Source organism: Bos grunniens, chromosome 10 (assembly GCF_055505025.1).
Source record: "Bos grunniens cultivar Pamir isolate PY7600 chromosome 10, Bosgru_T2T1.0, whole genome shotgun sequence".
Taxonomy (NCBI): Eukaryota; Metazoa; Chordata; class Mammalia; order Artiodactyla; family Bovidae; genus Bos; species Bos grunniens.
Window position 1 is genome coordinate 57,797,509 of NC_141174.1, and position 25,542 is coordinate 57,823,050.

Below are 25,542 nucleotides of genomic sequence, written 5' to 3' on the forward strand. Positions count from 1 at the left end.
TCAACTCTTTGCATGAGGTGGCCAAAGTACTGGAGTTTCAGCTTTAGCATCATTCCTTCCAAAGAAATCCCAGGGCTGATCTTCAGAATGGACTGCTTGGATCTCCTTGCAGTCCAAGGGACTCTCAAGAGTCTTCTCCAACACCCAGTTCAAAAGCATCAATTCTTCGGCGCTCAGCTTTCTTCACAGTCCAACTCTCACATCCATACATGAACACTGGAAAAACCGTAGTAGGTAACATCATATCATGAAAGCCCTTATGTCTCAAGAGTTTGGTTTTATTCTAAAGTAGACAGGGAAGACTGGGCTTCCCTGGTGGCTCAGATGATAAAGAATCCTCCTGCAATGCGGGAGACCTGGGTTCAATTGGGAAGCTCCCCTGAAGGGAGGGTAAGGCAACCCACTCCAGTATTCTTGCCTGGAAAATCCCCATGGACCAAGGAGCCTGGCTGGCTGCAATCCATGGGGTCGCAAAGAGCTGAACACGACTGAGTGACTAAGCACACACACACAGACAGGGAAGAGTCTTTGAAGAATTTTAGCAGAAGAGTGGCATGACCTGCATGCCTGTGTAGAGAGTGGACTGGAGGGAAAAGTCAGACAGAAGCAGGGAAATTGCTAGGACAGTTATTGAGCTAGCATAGTGTGAAGACGATGAGGGCCCAGGTTAGTGTTACTCAGGCAGTAGAGAGTTATTTAGAGGTTAAAAATGGAGATGAGATGAGTTAGCAGACTCTAAAATAGTATTATTAAAAGACAAGGAAGATTAATTTAGAACAGTAGCTGTGGGGTAGAAAAACAGGTAATATGAATTAGAACTGTAATAGAGATAGAATCAGAGAATTTGGGCCTCAGGATTGTTCAAATACCAACATTCGTATGAAATCACTTATTTCCCCTGTAATGGATCAGTTGTGCTTCTGTGTTCCCACTTACGGACTTAAATCCCTATGTAGTCATTACTCATATCTGCCCTGTGTTTTGGACAGTTATTTAAGTGTCTGTCTTCTACTAGGATTTTAAGTTCTTGAAAGCAAGAACCTTATCTTTTTTTGTATTTTATATGTCTTCCTACTTTATATGTTTTCACATATACTTCATTAAGTACTCAATAAATGTTTGTGGTTTTTTGTTTTTTTTTTAGTTATGACACAATTAATTACAGTCATTTTATTACAGAAAGATTCTTAGAGATTCATTTAGTCCAACTCCATCATTTACAATTGAGAAAACTGAAATCTTAGGGGTTAAATGATTGCCTTGAGCTTCTACCCTCCTAACATTTTTGTGTTTCCTATAAATTATTAAATGAAAGATTAATAAATTAATACAACTAACTGAGAACCTCATCATCCCAACAGAGCCCCTTTTTTTTGTAAATAAATTTCAGAGCACTCAGTCTTCTTGCTCAGGAAGAAGTGTTAACCTTTGTCATTCTCTGACTGAACTACTGCCAAGACTCTTTAGCCTCCTATAATTATCCGTACCCTGTAATTTGGTATTCTTTTTACATGATGGGAGCCTTGTTTCAGTGTGCTCCATCCTCTCTTTTAGGGGACAAGTTGTTCATTGCAGTATAAGAGTATTAATAACTTCATACATCCAACAGTCAGAACCTCTGCCCCCCTGAAAGCATCTGTTTGGCTTTATCATGGTAACAGTTTGTGACCCAGTTCCTTAAGCATGTGAAGAACATGTGAACCAAAATGTTGAACCTTCATTTGGCTGATAGAACTGTATTTGGTAATTGTCCAGAATCCAGTATGGATCATTAATAAGTTTAAAGTGTTAATAATTTCAAATCAGTTATTTGGTCTGATAGTTGTGCTCTTGCTGAAATTAGGAAGCTATATTTGGAGAATTCAGCATTATCTAACTATCCTTCAAGATGGGACCATGTTATCATACCTGGGACTTCTACTGAATTTATACCTTCTCCACTTTTTTTGACTTTGTTTCAGACAAAGGTGGGGGTACATTTTTCTAAGAGAATGTTCCCAGCATGATTCATTATTATTAGAATTCATCTCATTTTGTATGCCTATTCCAGATTTTTCCCTTGTCAGACAAAATTGTGTTTGATTTCTTTCTTGCATAGTGGATAGACCAGATGGGTGCAGCCTCACAGAAGAAGGCTTTCCATCCAGCAGGATCAGGACTAGAGTTCAGCTCATCTCGGCATCAGTTTCGAATCCAGGACCAAGAATTTCAGGAAGGCTTTGATGGCGGCTGGTGCCTCTCTGTGCATCAGCCTTGGGCTTCTCTGCTTGTCCGAGGGATTAAAAGGTAAGGACAGAAGTGAATTTTGACAGTGAAAGATTTTATGTAAATTTGATTTAGCTTTATGGATTGGGACTCTTCTTCCCAGCCTAGCAATGATTTATAATACCCTTCAGCACATAGAACTTTAAGCAGTGTATTCATGCATGGTATGGACTTTTTTTTTTAACTGAATAGCTTAAAAGAAACTGAGTTTAGAAAGACGACAGGTCCTAGTCATAACAAAGAATTGAATGTAAGTTTTTTCTTCTTTGGAATGAAGTTTATTGAAAACTTCTCTTGCCTTTGCCTTTGTAATATAGCACTCAGCAACCTTAATGGTTTGATCCTATTGGAAATTCAGAGTTCTTATGCCTATTTATTAATTCTTAAAAGTCACTAGCCTAATTATGACTTTGTTTTTCTATCTATACATCTGTCTTTTAATATGAATAACCATATTGAGAAGCTGTTTTACCACAAATCCTTTTCTAGAAAAAGTGGGGAGGAGTAGTGAGGATAGTATAGGTATTGTAAAGTCGTTGTACATGTGAGTAATGGTGATAGCTTACTCTTCCATGGTTTCATATATTTCCTCTGAGTTCAGCTGTTCCCTTTGCTTTTGTAAATGTAAACAGAAAATTGATAAATACAGAAAATGAGCTAGAAAAAGAAAGATCATCTACAATTCCACTGCCTAGAAACAGCTATTTTATAATTTTTGAGTGTTTGTTTATATTCTTTATCCTTCGCAAATTGTTACATAGTGAGGTCATAATATGTATATATATGTTTATGGTTTTCTTCATTCACTTACTATTATATGTTCATTCTCCCTTGTTTTCCCAGTTTTATTGAGATATAATGGACATAAAACATCGTCAGGGTGTACAACATAATGATTACATATATATGTATATTTTGCAAAATGATTACCATGATATGTTTGTCTTAAATCCATCACCTTGCATAGTTACAAATTTTTTTGTTTCTTGTGATGAGAACTTTTAAGACCTACTCTCTTAGCAACTTTCAAATATGCAATATAATATTATTAACTATAGTCACTGTGCTGTAGATTACATCCCCAGGATTTATCTTATAATTAAAAGTTTGTACATTGTGACTGCCTTCACTCAGTCTATCACTGTATTTATGAGTTTGCTTTTTTCAGAATCTACATGTAAAGTAAGATCGTAAAATATTTATCTTTCTCTGTCTGACTTAGCATAATTCTTCAAGGTTGGTCCATATTGTGGCAAGTCCAAGACTTGGTTTTCTTTTATGGCTGAATAATCCTCATCCATCCATTGATGGACATTTACATTGTCTGCACGTCTTGGCCATTATAAATAATACTGCAGTGAGTGTGAGGATACAAATACCTATTTTTTCCTTCTTGTTTTATCTGTTAGAATTTTATATCCCTGGCAGTGTCCTAACTCATCACAATAATAATGCCTTATATTTAAATACAATTTTATACTTTTCAAAACAGTAGCTGTATTGAAGTAGCTTAGTCCAGTATTATTACAGTCTTAAACACTTAAGCAGCCAAAGGTAAAGTATTGGATTGACAAAAAAAATGTGTTCAGATTTTTCAAAACATGTTATGAAAAACCCGAATGAGGACTTCCCTGGTGGTCTAGTGGTTAAGAGTCTACCTTGCAATGCAAGGGACGGGGGTTCCATTGCTGGTTAGATCCCACATGCTGTGAGGCAACTAAGCCTGTGCACTGCAACTGGAAAGCCCATGAGCCACGACTGAAGAAGCCTGGACACTCTAGAGCCTGTGCTGCAAAACAAGAGAAGCCCGCACACTGCAACTAGAGATAAGCCCACATGCTGCCATGTAGACCCTGTGTGCTGCACCAAAGATCCAGTGCAGCCAAAAAAAAAAAAAAAAAACCCAAACAAACATTTTGACCAACTCAATAGCTTGCTCTGAATTGCAAAGCCTAGTCAGTGGCAGATAGGGGATCTAGAGTTCTGGTTTTCGAAGTGCTCTTTCCACTGTTACTTTGTAAGCTTCAGTCATTTCTCTGCTTTCTTGAAAGAAAATTATTATCAGAATTTAGGAGCAATCATTTCAACTTTAGTGTTTTTCATGGTTAGCTGTGATTTGCCTCCTTGTGAAGGTGCGTTACCATTTTTCTCCCTTCTTGAAAGTCCGGCTTTCCTGCTTTGTCTCCTAAATGTTCCATAATCCATGTACGTAGTGGTATTACAAGTCCATGTGAATCTGCTTCTGCTCTAGGGCACCTGGGCCCTCAGATGTCTGTTCTTCTCATTCCGCTCTCTGCAGTTGAGGTGTCTTCCTTTCCCAAAGTAGAATACGAAACAGCTTGCTTTTTGCTGAGGGAATCAGAATGTTTATATTGCTCTCATCCTATTTTGGATCTGTGTTATCCACATTTTCTCACTGAAAAGAACAGGATGAACAGCATCCAACCCACAGTCACTAATACCACAGAAACAAAGTGGGTAGTTCTGCCACATTTGTGAGACTATTTTCCCAATATCCCTTGGGATCGTTTGGAGTAGAGGGAAGAAATATATTGATACATTCTCCACTTACTGGGTATCTACCAGGTGCCTGGTACTCTTCCAATTCATCTATGTTAGAAAACTAAGGATAAGAGAATTTCTCTGTTTCCCATTATAAGACAAATATAATAGGGTTATATTATCAGGCTACTTTATTTTATCTTGTAGAAACTAAAGGAGGCACATCTTTTTGTAATCCTTAGAGAGTAGATAGCTGTAACATTCTCTTGATTGCATTTTGTTATTCCACTTAAAGATTCTTTCAAATTAGTTAACAGGTTGTTTAATTATCTACAAAGAATATAACCCTTTATAAAATACTTAGAAAATATAAATTAATGTGGTTGCAATTTAAAAATGATAGCATTTTTATCTAGTTAAACTCATTTTTAAATAGTAACTATGAAAGTACTATTCTTGAGGAGTTATGTGTGGGTGGGAATTTTCCTGTCAGGTTAGAGAACAATGAACAAATCTTTTATGACTCAAAGGCAAGGATTTTAATTTTTGTGGTACAACTCAGATGCTTTGAAAATGGAAGATTTGGATCGTGGAGGTCCAAAGGCTGGTGAAAGCTTCATTTCTGAGTTACAGAGATAGGTAAAACATAGGAACTGAGAGAGATGATTTGTTCTAATGAAAGGGAAAACTAGGGAACAGGGTTCATATTCAAGTGAAAGGTATTATAGGAGAAATTTTTTTTTTTTTCTACCAGAAATACCCCTCGTGGTGAGATATCATTTGTAGATCTCTTGGCTCACCTGGATAATTTGCTGTATGTTAATGAGATCCTCCTGGAGAATGAAATAGCAACCCATTCCAGTATTCTTATCTGGAGAAACCATGGACAGAGGACCCTGATGGGCTGCAGCGCATAGGGTTGCAGAGTCGGACATGCCTAAGCAACTTAGCTCGAATGTGTGAGATCCTCTATGGGAGGAGGACTCTACAGTTATTAGCTAGATCATGGTAATAGTTTTTTAAGGCAGAAATGTCCATGTACCAGTCCTCCACATACTAGGAACCAAAGCATCACTACGTATTTTTAGTAGACACTAGCATTTAGATTCTTCCCACTAAATTTGTATTTGTTTAAGGGTGGAGGGAAGAAATTGGTACACCCCTCACAGAGGAAGACTTTGGATAGCAGCCACAGCAAAAAGACCCTCTCCTCAAGAAGTCTCAGAACTCCAGACTACTTATCTCCTCCTCCGTGGGAAAGGTAACAGGCACATACTCTTCTAATTTCAGTCTTACTTTGTGGAGAGAAGTCATTGACGTCCATCCTCTTTCACTTCCTTCTTCCTGTGTTTTTTTGGGGGGTTTTTTTGGCTGAAAGGGACTTTAAACTTTGTGTGTGTGTGTGGCAAATCATGGACAGCTATTCAAAGCATTAAGTCCCCAAACAAGACAAAGAAAAATCTCAGTTCCTAGCGCCAGGAATCAACCAACTAGTCTTAATTTTCTACATTTTTTGTTATTATGAGAGTAAAATAACTGCTATAAATTCTGGGATCTTTAGATTGGGAAGAACAACCACAAATAAGACCTTTTTTCATTGGGAGTGATTCAAATAGACATCTGCAATCAGATTTGGACAGATCAAAGTTAGTTGACTTCAGCAGTGAGTTTTGAGAATCACTGCAAACACTCTGTTTATATCCTAATAAATAAGATTTAAATTTCTGGCCGTTGGTTGTCTTGGTTTCCTTCCCTGATTCAATGCATGTAGTAATTTTGAAGGTAAAATGAGAGAATAATTACAGAACCACCTTTAAAAGTTAAATCAAGCTTTAGGAATCAGAAGTGCATGTTTCCTTAAAAAGAACTTTTTGTTTTGACTGGTATGATTGGGTTCCTTAAAATTTGTATTCTGACATTCTTATGTTTTTTACTACTTTTTTATAGTTGCTCTCTTGAAACCTCCTATTTCTGGAACCCAGCACTACCAAACTCTAGTCTGATCCAGTTGAGTATAGTGGAATTGATGTGTTTGAAGTGAAGTGGGGTCCCTGAACTTTAGTGGTTTGAGGTTTATTTTCCTATAGCTTAGGATGTGGATAGTGGACTAAGCCAGTTAACCAACTTTTTTGTTAAAATTCAAACAGTTATGATAGGTAACAAGCTTGATAGTTTTCCTTATGTCTACAAACAGATGAGAAAATGATTTATTCAGAATTGAAAACAGATTTGTGAGTTCCAGGGTCACAAAGAAGGAAATTTATATAATCCTTCTGTTACTCTTAATTTAGGTGTGGAATTTCCCAGTGACTATCCATCAGGCTGTCTTCTGGGCTGTGTGGACCTAATTGACTGCTTGTCTCAGAAGCAGTTTAAGGATCAGGTGAGTAAAGAATATTTCTTTTGGACAGATGCTTGATTTGCCAGGGTAGCTGTCCTGTAGATTCTTCAGCTCAGAGTATCCTGTATATGGTGAGCTAGAAACTGAATTCAGACATGTGAGGAGAATCTCCTAAGGAGGAAATACTGGAGAGAGAAAAGACCACAGCAGAAGGAAACAAACAAACAAAAACATAGTGATGATGCTTTGCTTCCTACTATGTGGAGGACTGGTACATTTCTGCCTAAAAAGCTACTGCCATAATCTAATAAGTGTAGAGTCCTTTTCCTTAATAAAGCTTTCCTGTTCTTGGGGAAGAAACTGTTCATTATTACTTGAATTATTTCAGTTAGATGGCGGGAATGGTAGATTTTGTTATATACTCTGAAACATTTGGTCCAGCCTAGAGAATTCGTGAAAGACATGTATGTTTGAACTCTGATTGCCTGGACCATGCCATCTTTGGGTATGTGTTTATTTTTGTATATGCATCTTGTATGTATTTTGATTGCTAAAGATTTCCAGGTGGCTCAGTGGTAAAGAATGTGCCTGCCAATGCAGGAAATGCATGTTCAGTCCCTGGGTTGGCAAGATCCCCTGGAGAAGGAAATGGCAACCCATTCTAGTATTTTGCCTGAGAAATCCTCTGACAGAGGAGCCTGGGGTTGCCAAGTCAGACACGACTGAGCAGAAAGCACAGAGTACAGTTTTGAACAGCAGAGGGAGCTGAAGGACTTTAGCTTAATTGGAAAACTTTAGAAATTTAGAGCTTTATGTTAAGACTCAGACTAGCAGGAATCCAAAATAGGAAAGTCCCATCCTTAAAGAGTCTTACCTAAAAGTATGGTTTTCCTGTTTTTTGAAATAGTTACGTTATGCAGTAGGGGTTCCACCACTGTACTTAAGAATATGTTCTTCACCTTAATTTTTTTCAGTTAATTATTTGTTTTTCAGAAACTCTTAATTGCCTTTCATTATTAATTAAGTGTCTGCTTAGAAAAAAGAAGAAAAACCAATGACTTTCCTGGTGGTCCAGTGGCTGAGACTCCAAATTCGCAATGTGGAAAGCACGGGTTTGATCCCTGGTCAGGGAACTATACCCCACGTGCCACAGCTAAGACCCAGGGCAGCCAAGTAAATTAAAAAAACAAAAAACTGTTCCCATCCGTCTCATTTTTTCTATTCCTTCCTCCCAGGCTTTAGCCAAGAGTTATTATCGCTCTAGTTTTCTGTATTTCAGTTTCTTGTGGATTGCCTCCTCAGCCCTTTTCTGATTACTTTGTGAGTATAATGCTTTCATTCGGTATGAGTTTTGACTCCGGCCCTTTTGTTTCGCCCTTAGTACCTGATCTAGACCTAGGCAAAACTGCAGATGCATGAAGGCGGTTTGTTTTCCACACCCTTGTGCCTATCTTGGTTCTATCTATGGACATTTTGCCCATTTTTTCAGTGTCTTCTTTCCTCTCCTCTCCTCCCTTTTTCCTTTTTTTCATTCTAAAAATAATAATTGTAAAAATTCCTTATGTTGATGTAGACTTTACAGTTTTAGAGATTGATGAAGAGCTTCATATCACTTGATATATCATATTTCCTTTGTAGGATTGCTGCATTCTCAAAGAGAACACAGGAGCATCTGGCCCTGTGTGTGGTAGGTTTTGGCCAGGGGCCTTCCTTTATTATCTCATTTGTTGATCAGGCAGACCACCACTTGATTCAAGGTCAAATGAATTCAGTTTCTAGGCAGTTAACCAATCTTCTTTCTGCCACAAATTTGTGTTGAGAAGGGTAGGAGGCTGTGATCCTAGTCTGTAGAGTACCACAAGGTTTATAGAAATTAAAAACTCAGTTAACAGAATAAATCTTGTTGGTTTCTCAAGAATTTCTCTATTTCAGTCAGCATGGTACCCCTCCTTGAGCTTATTTTCTATCTTTTATCCTGAGGATGATGAGGGCAGCACCCAGAAGTACATGCTCCATGTGTTCCCAGCTGGAGGTCCTGGCAACTCTTTATGAATTTTCCTGATGTGTATGACATTAGAGTATCCCCAAATGCCAAAAGCCACGAGACTTCCATCAAACAGGAGCCCCATATCTGTTTTCCCTATGGTCAGCTTTGCTGTGGCTTTTCCCCATTGGTTTTTTTTTTTTTTTTTTCCTTCTGTTTCTGAGCTCCAAAATCACTGCAGATGGTGACTGCAGCCATGAAATTAAAAGATGCTTACTCCTTGGAAGGAAAGTTATGACCAACCTAGATAGCATATTCAAAAGCAGAGACATTACTTTGCCAACAAAGGTTCATCTAGTCAAGGCTATGGTTTTTCCTGTGGTCATGTATGGATGTGAGAGTTGGACTGTGAAGAAAGCTGAGCGCCGAAGAATTGATGCTTTTGAACTGTGGTGTTGGAGAAGACTCTTGAGAGTCCCTTGGACCACAAGGAGATCCAACCAGTCCATTCTGAAGGAGATCAGCCCTGGGATTTCTTTGGAAGGAATGATGCGAAAGCTGAAACTCCAGTACTTTGGCCACCTCATGCGAAGAGTTGACTCATTGGAAAAGACTCTGATGCTGGGAGGGATTGGGGGCAAGAGGAGAAGGGGACGACAGAGGATGAGATGGCTGGATGGCATCACTGACTCGATGGACGTGAGTCTGAGTGAACTCCAGGAGTTGGTGATGGACATGGAGGCCTGGCATGCTGCGATTCATGGGGTCGCAAAGAGTCGGACACGACTGAGCGACTGATCTGATCTGATCTGTTTCTGAGAGTAGCACATGAAAGTATCCAGAATTGATAATAGCTCTTTTAGGGGATTATTTATTGGATAAGGCCCTTACCACTTTGAAAGGTTGTAGCTTTGGCATTTGGCTGTCTTTTGGAAAATGTCCCAAGCACCTTTGGTCATCCACCTGTCTCTGTTTGAGTTAGGGTTCTGTGATGTAAGAATTGTGATTGCCTAGTCTGTTTTACCTACGTTATTCTCATTTTTTCAAGAATGAGTTGAGAGTTTAGGAATAATAACTCTAGACTAGCATTTCCCAAACCATTCTATAGCATAGGTGTTCTCTGGGGAAAAAGGGGAAGGAGTGAGGGGTTTCTGTGGATGCATAGAAAATTTATGCAGATTTGGAAAAATTTTTTGAATTTAATAAATTTGTTTGTTTAGTGCAGAATTTCTCAGAGCCCTTAATGTGCTAGTGTCCATTATGACTCTCTGAAGTAATTCTCTAATTTATTTGATCAATATAGTATACAGTGTTCTCATAGCTTTTTGACCACAACCCCACCCCCTGCCACCCCCCGTATTTACATACCAGTATCTTGTGGTATATATAGTTAGCAAGTGCTGGTCTAAATACATTTGAGTTTTTTTTGGTCCTCATAGATCAGCTCACTGAGGGACAATAATCCAGGAAACAGTTTCTTGACCTTGTCTTCTTTCTGCATCTTCATGCTCATTCCTCATCACCAAGCTGAATTGCATTTTCTTTGAAAACCTGTGTAGACCTAGTAATTTTTATTTCAACCAAAACTAATCTCTTTTGTGACTTGGGACCATATTTTACTTCTCCATCTTGTTCCTAAATTTTTCCGTCCCCAAAGGAAGTCAGTAATTTACTTCCTGAGCTTTCATTCTTGGCCTTTCTTTGATAAGTTAAAGTGCACTATTTTGGGCATAGTATGATTATTTAGTTCCTTAAAAGAAATAACAGAAAAGGTTTTATTGGTGGTTGTTTAAAATCAAGTGCACTACACTATAAAAATATGTGCTTATGTAGGAGAGTGTTTTGCTTATGTTCTCCTCTAGGAGTTTTATAGTTTCTGGTCTTACATTTAGATCTTTAATCCATTTTGAGTTTATTTTTGTGTATGGTGTTAGAAAGTGTTCTAGTTTCATTCTTTTCCTGGCTTCCCTGGTGGCTCAGAGGTTAAAGCGTCTGCCTCCAATGCGGGAGACCCAGGTTCGATCCCTGGGTTCAACCCCTGGGTCAGGAAGATCCCCTGGAGAAGGAAATGGCAACCCACTCCAGTATTCTTGCTTGGAGAATCCCATGGACAGAGGAGCTTGGTAGGCTACAGTCCACGGGGTTGCAAAGAGTCAGACTCGACTGAGTGACTTCACTTTCACTTTCACTTCATTCTTTTACAAGTGGTTGACCAGTTTTCCCAGCACCACTTGTTAAAGAGATTGTCTTTTCTCCATTGTATATTCTTGCCTCCTTTGTCAAAGATAAGGTGTCCATAGGTGCGTGGATTTGTCTCTGGGCTTTCTACTTTGTTCCATTGATCTATATTTCTGTCTTTGTGCCAGTACCATACTGTCTTGATGACTGTGGCTTTGTAGTAGAGCCTGAAGTCAGACAGGTTGATTCCTCCAGTTCCATTCTTCTTTCTCAAGATTGCTTTGGCCATTCAAAGTTTTTTGTATTTCCATACAAATTGTGAAATTATTTGTTCTAGCTCTGTGAAAAATACCATTGGTAGCTTGATAGGGATTGCATTGAATCTATAGATTGCTTTGGGTAGTATACTCATTTTCACTATATTGATTCTTCCGATCCATGAACACGGTATATTTCTCCATCTATTAGTGTCCTCTTTGATTTCTTTCACCACTGTTTTATAGTTTTCTATATATAGGTCTTTAGTTTCTTTAGGTAGGTATATTCCTAAGTATTTTATTCTTTTCGTTGCAGTGGTGAATGGAATTATTTCCTTAATTTCTGTTTCTATTTTCTCATTATTAGTGTATAGGAATGCAAGGGATTTCTGTGTGTTGATTTTATATCCTGCAACTTTACTATATTCATTGATTAGCTCTAGTAATTTTCTGGTGGAGTCTTTAAGGTTTTCACAACAGGATCCTCTATGACCCACCTCCCAGAATATTGGAAATAAAAGCAAAAATAAATAAATGGGACCTAATTAAAATTAAAAGCTTCTGCACAACAAAGGAAACTATAAGAAAGGTGAAAAGACAGCCTTCAGAATGGGAGAAAATAATAGCAAATGAAGCAACTGACAAACAACTAATCTCAAAAATATATTAGCAAGTCCTGCAGCTCAATTCCAGAAAAATAAACGACCCATTCAAAAAATGGGCCAAAGAACTAAATAGACATTTCTTCAAAAAGACATACAGATGGCTAACAAACACATGAAAAGATGCTCAACATAACTCATTATCAGAGAAATGCAAATCAAAACCACAATGAGGTACCACTTCATGCCAGTCAGAATGGCTGCAATCCAGACATCTACAAGCAATAAATGCTGGAGAGAGTGTGGAGAAAAGGGAACCCTCTTATACTGTTGGTGGGAATGCAAACTAGTACAGCCACTATGGAGAACAATGTGGAGATTCCTTAAAAAACTGGAAATAGAACTGCCTTATGACCCAGCAATCCCACTGCTGGGCATACACACTGAGGAAACCAGAATTGAAAGAGACACATGTACCCCAGTGTTCATCACAGCACTGTTTATAATAGCCAGGACATGGAAGCAGCCTAGATGTCCCTCAGCAGACGAATGGATAAGAAAGCTGTGGTACATATATACAATGGAGTATTACTCAGCTATTAAAAAGAATACATTTGAATCAGTTCTAATGAGGTGGATGAAACTGGATCCTATTATACAGAGTGAAGTAAGCCAGAAAGAAAAACAGCAATACAGTATACTAACACATATATATGGAATTTAGAAAGATGGTAACGATAACCCTGTATGCGAGACAGCAAAAGAGACACAGATGTATAGAACAGTCTTTTGGACTCTGGGAGAGGGTGGGATGATTTGGGAGAATGGCATTGAAACATGTACAATATCTTGTAAGAAACGAATCGCCAGTCCAGGTTCTATTCAGGATACAGGATGCTTGGGGCTGGTGCACTGGGATGACCCAGAGGGATGGTACGGGGTGGGAGGGGGGTTGGGGGTTCAGGATGGGTAACACGTGTACACCTGTGGCAGATTCATGTTGATGTATGGCAAAACCAATACAATATTGTAATTAGCCTCCAAATAAAATAAGTAATTAAATTAAATTTAAAATTTTAATTAATTTAATATTAAATTAAGTATTTAACCTAAGTATTAAATCAACATTAATTATTTAATTTAAATATTAAATTAATATTAATTTAAATAATTTAATTTAAATATTTAAAAAATATATATGTGTGTGCTTAAAATGCTTTCCCCTGAGCTAAGAACTCGTCTTCCTTTTATCTTCTAAAAGTAGTATGGCTGGCATGGCTGATTTGTGCCAGGAAAAAATCCTGCTAGACTGTCAGTTGTCCTGAGTAATGGCCACGGATCAACCTAAACAAGTTAGGAGCAATGCAGAAAAAGCTGTAGCCTCAACTCAGGAAAGAAAGGTAGGTGAGAGCAGTCTAGTGAAGACTTCTTCTGTATTCCCCTGGAAGCAGCCCGTGCCTTGCCAGGGTTTTATCTGCCAGCAGCAGATGTAAGCTCTCAAAATCAGCAGGGAGGATGTTGACTGCAGCAGTGCGTCAAGGCTGTGGTTTGTAACCTCAGTAGTAAGGCAGTTAAAACCTTTTTTTTTCTTTTTTAACAAAGACATTTTGATTGCCAAATCCATAACCATTAGCAGCTGTGGTTTGAACAGTTCTCTAGATCTAACAAGTTTTCAAACAGAAAGTTGAGTTGGAGGCTTTTGTTTCTCTGTGTCTGTATTGTGTTTGTGATATTTATATCTCTGCCTTCAATAGAAAATCTGATTTGTCTGAAATCTCCGAGGTCATTGATTATTCTACTTCTGTACTGAATCCATTCCTCTCCTGTTAGCTTACTGATTTTTCAGTCCATTTGATCTTAAGGCTTTTGTAAGAGCCAAGATCCTGTATTTAAAGAATTAATGCTGGACCAGTTCTGCTGGGTTCCTATAAATTGACATCAGCAATTTAAGTACTGTTTTCCAGTGGGGAAGAGAGTCTTACTTGTTCCTTTTTCTGTAAGAGTATGCATATGATACAGATCTTCAGAAAGATTGCATATATCACTTCATGTGTGGAAACCATCAGCTTCTATCACCAAAGGATTGTCTGTAAGACTTGAGAGGTGAGAAATTAAATAGTAGTCAATATTCAAACCAGGCATTGGCATTGAAAAATGCAGAATCCTCAAATTCCCTTTTAAATTATGTAAAAATGTTTTCTCTGTTTTACTAAGAAAACCTGCCAGTTCATAGGCCTAGAATGTATGGTTTCTAAGGCGTCTTGAGGGCTGCCTCTGAGCCCCAACAAAGAGGGGAACTGTGTCTGCAACGACTAGCCCAGTCAGCCCTAGGCAATTTTTTAAGATCTCAACTCACTTGAGGGAGACAGGGAATGTATTTTCAGAGTTCTCATGAAGACTAGAACATTTCCTTGAGTTTCTAGGTCAGAACAGACTGTCCTTTGAGTTGTTTGCAACCTGGGTATCAAGTGCCCACTTGATGAGGTGAGGACAACCATATACATTTAAAAATATTCCAGGAAGCATTATGCTTCCTGTTGTACTTATCCTGAAGAGAAGAAGGGGATATGAACACTTTTCTGTGCATTTATATGAATTCTTTAATGTGTATCTTTTCATCTGAAAATGAACATATAATTCTTAAGATTTTCTTTATTATTTATACATTAATCATTGCTTGACTGCCTTTGTTTTAGGCACTAAGAGAAACAAAAAGGTGAATCAGCCATGGGTTCTGTTCTCAGAATGTTTGAAAGACCACCAGGTAGATAAGATATATCTACAACCAGATTTGTAAACAACCAAATAACAAAATAGAAAACAAAGATAACTGTCTTAAGAGAAGTAAAGACTGCTTCTGAGGAATTTAAAGGAGAGAGAGGTTGCTTCCAGCTGGGAGGAGGACTTCATTAGGAATGTGGTTGCTTTTTAGTTTTCCCCATGGGGACTCGGTATTTCTTCAGGATAAACCCTGAGAGGTAGAACTTAGAGTCTGAGGTACAGGCATTTAAAAGTTGTTACAAACTGCTAAGTTACCATTCTTTTTTCTTTTAAGTTACCACTCTTAAAGAAAAATCTAATTTAAAATTCTGCCAATGGTGTGAGTCTTTCCTATACCAATACCCTAACCAAAACTGATTATTAATAGTCAATTTAATGTCTGCTAATAAAGTGGGTGAAAAACATACTTTGTTATTTTCATTCAATTTTCCTGACCATTTGATGACATTTTTGGTAAAGAATCCATGTTCAATGCTGGAGACCTGAGTTTGATTCCTGGGTTGGGAAGATCCCCTGAAGAAGGACATGGCAGCCCACTCTTTATTCTTGCCTGGTGAATCCCTGTGGACAGAGGAGCCTGGTGGGCTGCAGTCTGTGGGGTTGCAAAGAGTCAGACATGACTGAGCGGTTAAACACAAGCATACAATCATCTTTTCAAATATTTACTGGCCATTTATATATTTATTTTTATTGAAGAATAGTTGATTTGTGGTGTATTAATTTTGGCTGTATAGCAGAGTGACTCAGTTAACACATGTATTTATTCTTTTTAATATTCTTTTTCAATATGGCTTATGCCAGAATCTTAAATATAGTTTGCTTTGCTATACATTAGGACATTGTTGTTCATCCATTCTATATGTAATAGTTTGTGTCTACTAACCCCAAACTTCCAGTCCCTACCCCCTCCACCCTCCTTCTCTTTTGGCAACCACAAGCATGTCTGTGTGTCTGTTTTGTAGATAGGTTAGTTTGTGGCATATTTTAAGTTCCACAAGTAATCCCTGGTAGCTCCGTCGGTAGAGAATCTGCCTGCAGTGCAGGAGCCCCGGGTTCGATCCCTGGGTCAGGAAGATCCCCTGGAGAAGGAAATAACAAACCACCCCTGTATCCTTTCCTGGAGAACCCCATGGACAGAGGAGCCTTGTGGGGTTGCAGAGAATCAGGCATGACTGAGTGACTCACTTTGGTGTGGTGGTGGTGGTTGAGGCATTAAGTCGTGTCCGACTCTTACGACTCCATGGTCTATAGCTTGCCAGGCTCCTCTGTCCGTGGGATTCTCCAGGCAAGAATACTGGAGTGGGTTGCCATTTCCTTCTCCAGAGTGACTCACTTTAGGTTCTGCATATAAGTGATATCATACAGTATTTGTATTTCTCTTTCTGACTACTTAGTACAATAATCTCTTGTTGTGTCCATGTTGCTGCAATTGGCATTATTTTACTCTCTATAGCTGAGTAGTATTCCATTGTATATGTATATACAATTATATATAATTTGTGTGTATATATATATATATATAGTACATCTTCTTTATTCACTCATCTGTCGATGGACACTTAGGTTGTTTCCACGTTTTGGCTATTGTGAACAGTGCTGCTATGAACATAGGGTGCATATATCTTTTGAATTATTGTTTTGTCTGGATGTATGCCCAGGAGTGGGATTGCTGGATCATCTGATAATTCTGTTTTTAGTTTTCTGGGGAACCTCTCTAGTGTTCTGAATAGTGGCGGCACCAGCTTAGTTCCCACCAACAATGTAGCAGGATTCTCTTTTCTCCACACTTTCTCCAGCGTTTGTTATTTGCAGACTGTTGTCTACAGTAGTCAGAATGATGGCCATTCTGACCAGGGTAAGGTTGTGGCTCATTACAGTTTTGACTTGCATTTCTCTAATAATTAGCAATATTGAACATTTTAGGATTTTGGCTTTTGAATTAGCCTTGAAGCGTAGTAATAATAAAAACTATGACTTTTTGATTAGTTATTATGTGCCCAACCTATTATGTTATTTTTTAATCCTCATAACAACTTAATACCAAACAAAGTATCATTACCCCTCTTTTAGAGATGAGAGAATTTAAGATTCAAGGTTAAAATAACTTGTATACTGTCAATCAGTAAATGGTAGAATTGGAGTTTCTGTTTAAGTCTTCCTACTTATAGGTAGAAAAGTATATTCTAAGTAGAGAATAATTTGAGGTGAGAAGTCATGAGCTTGTATGGAGAATAATAGCAGACCAGTTTGTTGAATGGAAATGTATGCTGTGGTCAGATGGTAGATAACTTTGAGGATAGGCTGCAGAGGTTAGACTTTTCTCTCTAGTCAGTTGTGGGATGGGGAGGGATGTTTTGAAAATCACTGGAACCAGAAAATGAATATGGCAGCAATGTGGAAGATGAATTGTTGTGAAGAGACTGAAGGTAGGAAGTCTAGTGAGAAGGCCCTTGTCATCCAGGTTGGATATATTTTTAAAATCTGTTCTAGAGACTTTCCTGGCAGTCCAGTGGTTAAGACTTTGCATTCCAGTGCAAGGGGTACAGGTTTGATCCCTGGTCAGGGAACTAAGATCCCACATGCCTCTCAGCCAAAAAACATAAAACAGAAACAGTATTGTAACAAATTCAATGAAGACTTTTAAAAATGGTCCACATCCAAAAAAAGAAAAAAATTCTTAAAAAAAAAAATCTGTTCTAGGAAATGCCTGTGGAATTAGACAGAAGGGGTGGGGACAAATGGAAGGTTTTATGCAGGTAGATTCAGTAACTTAATATGACACCTTCATTTTACCTGTAAGTAAACTCAGACTTCCCTGGTGGCTCAGTGGTAAAGATTCCACCTGCCAATGCAAGAGATGCAAATTCAATTCTTGGGTTGGGAGGATCCCCCAGAGAAAGAAATGGCAGTCTACTCCAGTATTCTTACCTGAGAAATCCAATTGCTGGAGAAGGCTGGTGGGCTACAATCCATGGGGTCTCAAGAGTCAGACATGACTTGCAACTGAACAGCAACACTACCACCACCACCCAGGCTTAGAGAGAAAGCAGTCTGTTTGATCTAGAAGGAATCTGCTGTAACTTTACAATCTTGCTGTCTTTCTTCAGTCTGTTGAAAGGCTTCTTAATTTGTCGAGTATACTGTATGAACCAAGGGGCAAATTATCTTCTAATTTAAGATTTTATTGCTCAAAATATTATATAATCACACAGTCAACAAGCATTTATTGACCACTGTGTCATGTGCAGGCACTGTGCACATTAAGAATCCAGAGTTTTAACAAGATATTCATCTTTTCTTGATCTTTTAAGTCTGCTGGAAGAGACTGTGACAAGAAAACCCAACCATGATAATTATCTTATGTCCAAAGGAATACATAAAGGAGGAAATCTAACTCCTAACTCACCTTGACTTGGAGGCAGGTGGGGAAGGTTAAGAAATCTAAAAAAGGTGATCCTTGAAGAGAGCAGAATTTATATCTTCCTCAACGTACCATCCTATATCTTCATGCTTATGTCCATCATGAGAGTTCTGTTCAATCTTTGAAAGAGCAAAGAGTTCTTTGTTCATTGCCTCCTGTAGAGTCTTTCCTGACCTCAGCCTATTTCCTCCCTGACAGGGTTAATTGCATCCTTCTCTGGGCTCCTGTGTTCATATTTCTATTTACATCTTTAACCTTTTTTTTTTTCCCTGTTATTATATATTCACATGTAGTTCCTTTAGATCACTATCTGTGTCTAACCTTGTTATCTCCAGTGCCCTCGCATATAGCCTGGTGTGTGGTAGGTGTTCACTTAAAGTGATAACAATAAATTGAGGGGCAGGTATTGGTTGGTAAATGAGAAGCCTTAAATGCCATGTGAGGGAATTTAGTATTCTGAAGGCACTTTAGAAAAATTGTTTTGACAGAAGTGGGAAGGAATGGACTAGATGGGGCAAGCTGAAAACAAGTAGATAATTTAGGAAATTATCATGATTTTCCAGGTGGAGGCATGATGGAGGCCAGCAGCAGTGCTCTAGCTGTCAAGTTGGAAAGAAAGGACCAGATGATTGGAATGTTTAGAAGATAAAGTCTATAGGACTTGGTGATTTGATTGGCTGTGAAGGGTGAGAGAAAGAAGTCCAGGTTAGATTTTGGTTTCTAGCTGTGGTGAGGGGTAAATGGTAGTTCCATTAGTCTGCATGGGTTATACATGAGAAGTGAAGTTGCTCAGTCGTGTATGACTGTTTGCGATCCCATTGACTCTAGCCTGCCAGGCACCTTCATCCATGGCATTTTCCAGGCAAGAGTACTGGAGTGGGTTGCCATTTCCTTCTCCAGGGGATCTTCCCTACCCAGGGATTGAACCCAGGTCTCCAGCATTGCAGGCAGACGCTTTAACCTCTGAGCCACCAGGGAAGTGTACAGAAGAAAAGAATTTTCTTTTAAGGAAAATGACTTTTTATTTATTTAATTTTTATGATTTATTTTGGCTGTGCTGGGTTTTTGTTGCAGTGCCCGGGCTTTTCTAGAGTGCATGGGCTTAGCTGCCTTATGTGAGATCTTAGTTCCCAGATTAGGAATCGAACCCAGGCCCACTGCATTGGGAGCATGAAGTCTTGTCCACTGAACCACCAAGGAAGTCCCTGAAAATGACTTTCTAAAACAAAGGAGCTGTAACAAAGGAAACCTATATTGTAGCCATGAAGGAGAGAGGTTCTGTAGTATGTGATCTGTGCACATAATACAAAAATCAGTAGTACAAAAATTTAGAGCCATACAAAAATCACTTTTTCTGTGATTTTTCGTTTGGAGTGTTTAAAATATTTTAATCCGTTTTGTTCTAAAAGACAAAACTCCCTTTATTTGATAAAGGGGTATTGTTGCTGTTAATAACACTATATTACTTGATAATGATCTTACCTTGATATGTCACTCATGTCAAAGGATTCTGTGAACTCTGCCTCAGTAATTGTTCTCAGTTGAGTCAGACCAGCCATTGGGAGATAAAAATATAAAGTCGGCAGAGCCCTTAAAACAAGAGGAGTCCTAGCATTCTGAGATATTAGGGTAGATTTGAATGGTTAAGGGCCTTACAATGTAGTATCTTTGCATGCGCGCTCAGTCATGTCTGACTCTTTGTGACCCCACAGACTGTAGCCTGCCAGGCTCCTCTGTCTATGGGATTTCATGCCTTCATCCATGATATTTTCCAGGCAAGAATACTAGAGTAGGTTGCCATTTCCTCCTCCTGGGTCAGGGGATCTTCCTGACCCAGGGATTGAACCTTGGCAGGTGGATTCTTTACTACTTAGCCACTTGGGATTAAGAGCAATTTTCTTTCGGTTCTTACTAGTTAGAGTGAAAGCCTGCTCTATGAAAATTAAGACCAACAATAATTGTTACGAATGGATGATTTTCATTTTGGTCTTGAAGAATCAGGGCAGAAAAGCTATGAGGTTAGTTTTAGAGCAAACATAAGTCCTTCTGTTCTCTTGTGTGTAGAGGTTCCAGTATAGATAGGATTCACAAGGGGACAGAAAGTCACACTGGGAATTTTAACGGCAACCCACTCCAGTATTCTTGCCTGGAGAATCCCATGGACAGAGGGACCTGGCGGGCTTCAGTCCATGGGGTTGCAAAGAGCTGGACACAACTTAGTGACCAAACAACAAACAAGGAAGGGACCAGGATACCAGTGCTGTGTGGCCTCAGCCAGATCATCCTCCACAAGTGTCTGAAAGACTCCAAGCTGACTATCACCTATCCTTATTCCTCCCAACTGGCGCAAATATGAATGGTCTGTGTGGCATTGAGCTGGAACCCCTTGTATTTGGTATTAGGCACATGATTTGCATTGGGTACTGGTACATGAGTTCAGCTGTCCCACTTAGGGACAGTTGGCATGATCTTTATCCAACTCCAGTCAAATATGCAGTAGTCATCTCATCAAAGTATCATGATCAATATGTTAACTCTGATGTGAGAAAACACTTATCCTCCAGTACAGTGGGGCCCAGGGTACTACTTATCCTATGAACACCTTGAATTGCTTTGAAGGAAAATGAGAACAACTATTTTTTTTTTTTTTTTTTAATGAGGGCTGTTTATCAGAGAACACAGTTGCTTTCAGGATATACTTCTTTGGATCTGTTGTGCTTGTGGTCTTTTTATCAGACTCATTTCCTTCTCTCTTTCTGAGTATTATCACCTCAATCTTCTTGGAGTTGGCTTTCAGCTAACTAGATTTCAGAGCCTGATTTCATGTCCTCTCTAGTTCCCCAAAGTTCAAACCAAGAAAACCTCCAGCAAACATACGTTCTTTGTCAATGAGTTTCTTCTTAACTGTTTCCTTTAGCTGTTAGTCCTTGCAGACAGGTGTACGATTTACATGTGGGTCATGGGTCATCTGGGGATTTGTTGGGAAGAGTGACACCGTGTAGGACTTTCTGATCATTTCAGTACAAGGATTAAATGGAGGCTTGTGGAATTGGTGAAAATGCCCACTTGGCTCTGAGACTGTAGTGGTTGCCAAGAGCCACTAAACTTTTTTTTTTTTTTCCCTCTTATGAAAATGGCAAGAGAAATGTTTTCTAGATGGCTGATCAACAGTTTCCCTCTGGAGAGGAGAAGAAAATGGCTGTTTAGTAGTTAATTACCTGTTATGTTAGCTATGAAACTTATGAGGCATGAAAGAAGAGTAAGCCCACCTCTCCCGCTCCTCAGGCTGGAAACCAGGTGATAGGAGTCATGTTGGTGAAGGCAGGAACAGCAGCAGCGTCCTGAGGAGTCTGTTACTGAATGTAAATAGTTGCTTTGAATTGCTTGGTCTTATAACCCTCATTCCCTAGCCTGTCTATTGCACTATCTCAATGACCCTTAATCTAATACCCTCTCTAAATTGGATATGACATTGAGAGTTTATTTACGTTCTTCACAAATATGAACCTTCTTTTTCTTAATTTGCTCTTTCTCTAGGTCAGCTGCATTTTAGTCTTTTGACTCTCAAACCAAAACTCTCTTTATTGCAAGTCTCTGACTTTTTGGTGTTTAATGTGGTCTATTAGTGTCCCAGAGTCAGTTTCAGAGATTATACATTTCTGCAGGTACAGGGTCTGCCAAGCTGGCTTTGCTTTAATGCATTTTACCATAAAAAATAATCCCTTCTTCCAATACATAGGCCTTACTTTTCTTTATTCCCGTAGGCGTCTTTGCTCTTTAGCTCTGTTTCTTGTAAGCCTCCTGAAGTTTAGTAATAGAACTTGGGAACAGGAATATTCAAATGAAACTTGGACTTAGATTTAATTGGGAAAGTTAATTTTGGTGTTTATCTTTATTAGAAGGCATGAATGGGTCCAGAGAACCACTTGTTCTATAATTTCATTTATCCATCATTTTCCCCATTATTTGGCATTTTCTGACTTTGTTAATATATGTCAGGGTAGTTTTTATTAAACATAGGGCCTTACTGGATACTTCCCAAGACACAAAAGTTCTAATTTAGCTTGAGGAATAACAGATTATAGACTAATACTTGCTTTTAGCCAGAGTTTAGTCCTAAGAGTGTACAGTTCCCAGCATGTATGTATTTAACATGGTTAAGATAACCTAAAAGCACAGGTTGGCAAAATTTTTTGGTTTTTTTCATCCAACAAATATTTATTGATTGCCTACCATGTGCCAGGCATGATTCCAGGTGCTAAGGAGTAAGTAAAACAAAGATCGTTGCCTTCTTGGAGCTTTTATCCTAGTAAGGAAAGTCCAAATTTAAAAAATTTAAATAAGTGAATTGGTGGTGGTTTAGTCACTAAATCATGTCCAACTCTTGTGACTTCATGAACTGTAGCCCTCCAGGCCCCTTTGTCCACAGGATTTTCCAGGCAAGAATACTGGAGTAGGTTGCCATTTATGATGGTAAGTGCTGTAGAGAAAAAATAAAGAGATGGGGGCTAAGAATGCCAGAAGACCCACTATGAAGTTGACATTTAAACAAAGTTCTGAAGAAAGAAAGAGGAAACCAGGTAGATACCGAGCAGGGAAAGCATCCCAGGAAGAGGGGTAAGCTAGCACAGACGTCCAGAGGCAGGAACAAGGAACCCTGTACAGCTGGAGTGGAAAGTAGGGGAGAGTAGTAGGAGAAGGCATCAGAGAGGAAGCGGGGGCCAGATTGTCTGGGGACCTGTTGGTCATAGTGGGGACCTGTACGTCATAGTCAGGACTTAGTCTTTTATTCTGACTGAGACGAAAAGCCTTTGGAGAGTTTCAAACTTTGGAGTGACTTGATCCGATATATTGAATATGTTTAAGAAATAGCGCAGACTGCTGTGATGTGAATAGACAAGGGGAAGGTTAAGGGCAGAAACAGGCGGATGAGGAGGCTGTCAAATCCAGGGAGACATTGTGGCAGCCTGGACCAGGGCAGTAGCACTGGGCGTCTTAGGAAATGGTGGGATATTGGGTATCTTTCGAAAGTAGAGTTAACAGGATTCCCTGAGGGTTGGTTATGGGGTTCTTGACCTGCACAACTGGAAAGATTAGAATAACTGTTTTAAAGGGAGATGAATGAGAGAGAAGCAGGTTCGGAAAGAAAATCTAGGACCTTGATTTTTTTTTAAAAATTTATTTTTATTGTGGTAAATATACATAATATAAACTTAACCATTTTTAACCATACAGTTCAGAGGTGTTAAGTATATTCACAGTGTTGTACAGCCATCCATGTCTAGAGCTTTTCATCATCTCAGACAGGAACTCCGTACCCATTAAACAGTAATTCCTCTTTCCTCCACACCCCCCCACCCCAGCCCCTAGTAACCTCTATTGTACTTTCTTTCTCTATGAGTTTATCTTTTTTTTTTTTGGCTGTGCAGCTCAGTTCTTAGTTCCCTGATCAGGGATTGAACCCCAGGCCCTAGCAGTGAAAGCACCAAGTCCTCACCACTGGACTTGCAGGGAACTTCCAAACTTGTCTATTCTAAGCACCTCACATAAGTAGACTCAGAATATTTGTCCTTTTGTGTATGGTTTATTTGACTTAGCGTAATTTTTCTAGGTTCATTCATGGTGTAGCATGTATCTGAATTCCATTCGTTTTAAAGGCTGAATAGTATTCCATTGTATGTATATGCCATATTTTGTTTAATCTGTCTATTGTTAGACATTTGGATTGTGGAAACTACTGACTATTGTCAGTAATGCTGCTTTGAACATTGGTGTACAAATACTGAATCCCTGCTTTCAATTCTTTAGAGTATACCTAGAAGTAGAATTTATTTGGCAGCATGGAAATGAAAGATGACCTTCAGAAGAACTGTTCTGGTGGAATGATGGAAGAAAAGCCTCTTTATAGTGACTTCCAGAAAAAACAGAGGAATTTGAGGCAAAATGTATAGATAATCTTTTAATGAATTTTGTTGTGAGGGGAACCTGAAAATGGGGCAGTAGCTGAAGGAGAATGTGGGATCTGGGGAGTTTTTGTTTTATAACAGACATTATAGAAAGTGTGTTTGTTAACGGGATTGATCCAGTAGAGAGAGAACATTTATTGATACGGAAGAAGGAGGAGTGAAATGGCTTGTCGTTTTGGAAAAGCAGAGCTGTAAAGTCCTGGCAGGCTTGTCCTCTGCCTCAGCTCTCTCTGACACAGAGAAGAGAGAGCAGGAAAATCGAAGAGATGTGAATTGTGACTGTTGCTACTTTGGCGTCTGTAGAATTAGGTTTAAAGATCTTGATGGCAGCCTCTGGTTTTATTTGTGCCAGAGCACCTCAACAGTAACAGCTGGGCCCCATCCAAAGGATAAGGAAAAAAGAAAGTTTCTCCTTCCATCTTCATTTTTTTAATGCATTTTATATATTTATTGACTGCTCTGGGCCTTGGTTGCTGTGCAAGGATTTTCTCTAGTTGCAGCAAGGAGGGGCTACTCTAGTTGCTTTGCATGGGCTTCACATCATGGTCACTTCTCTTGTGGCGCATAGACTCTAGGGCACACGGTCTCAGTAATTGTGGCTCAGTGGCTTAGTTGCCCCGTAACATGTGGAATCTTCCCACACCAGGAATTGAACCTGTGTCCCCTGCATAAGCAGGCAGATTCTTAACCTCTGGACCACCAGGGAAGTCCCGACATTTGTATTTTCTTCCTTATTTCACTGAAACCTCCATTTTTACTGTAGAGCCTTAGATCTTTACAGGCTACATCTTAGCAGGTAAATAAGAGTGAAAAATAATTTCATGGTTTCACATTACCAGGAGAAAGGCTGCTTTGGTAATGAAGTCTGACCCATGGCCATAGTCAGCTTTAGAGTCATATTTATCGAACATACTAAACACAAGACATCCCAAGATAGGAAATGTTGAAATACCAAGTCAGTTGCACATTGCTGGAGAGCACTTTTCTGCCAACACCCACTTGTTCCTTAAGTTGTTATTGTGTGGCCGATATTCTTACTCTAGTTTCTGTGTCTGTCTTTGCAGAAGGAATAAAAGTCCTAAGTATTCACACAGATACATTTTGTGATAGGAGCTCCAAAGGAGGCTTCTAAATTATTTTCAGAATTGCTCTACCGTTACCTTTTCACCCTAAGTGAGTCTGGAATGCGTCCAGCAAAACAACTTTGGCATATTCATACCTTTCAGAATGAATCATCTTCCTTCC

The 25,542-nt window shown here is 39.0% G+C and overlaps 1 protein-coding gene across 8 annotated transcripts in view; it reads left to right on the forward strand.

The window, feature by feature from the left end:
- TRIP4 (thyroid hormone receptor interactor 4) overlaps positions 1 to 25,542 on the forward strand; it is a 52,048-nt gene that overhangs the window by 19,296 nt on the left and 7,210 nt on the right. For 2 of the 8 annotated variants that reach the window (XM_086321498.1, XM_086321496.1), the window contains exons 9-11: positions 2,099 to 2,286; positions 5,904 to 6,028; positions 7,059 to 7,150. In XM_086321498.1, the coding sequence (XP_086177624.1) occupies positions 2,099 to 2,286; positions 5,904 to 6,028; positions 7,059 to 7,150 (405 nt within the window). Of the gene's footprint in view, positions 1 to 2,098; positions 2,287 to 5,903; positions 6,029 to 7,058; positions 7,151 to 8,101; positions 8,796 to 13,390; positions 13,530 to 14,130; positions 14,233 to 25,542 lie in introns of those variants that run through there. The other 6 variants (XR_015134742.1, XR_015134740.1, XR_015134741.1 and 3 more) reach the window with 6 other exon arrangements.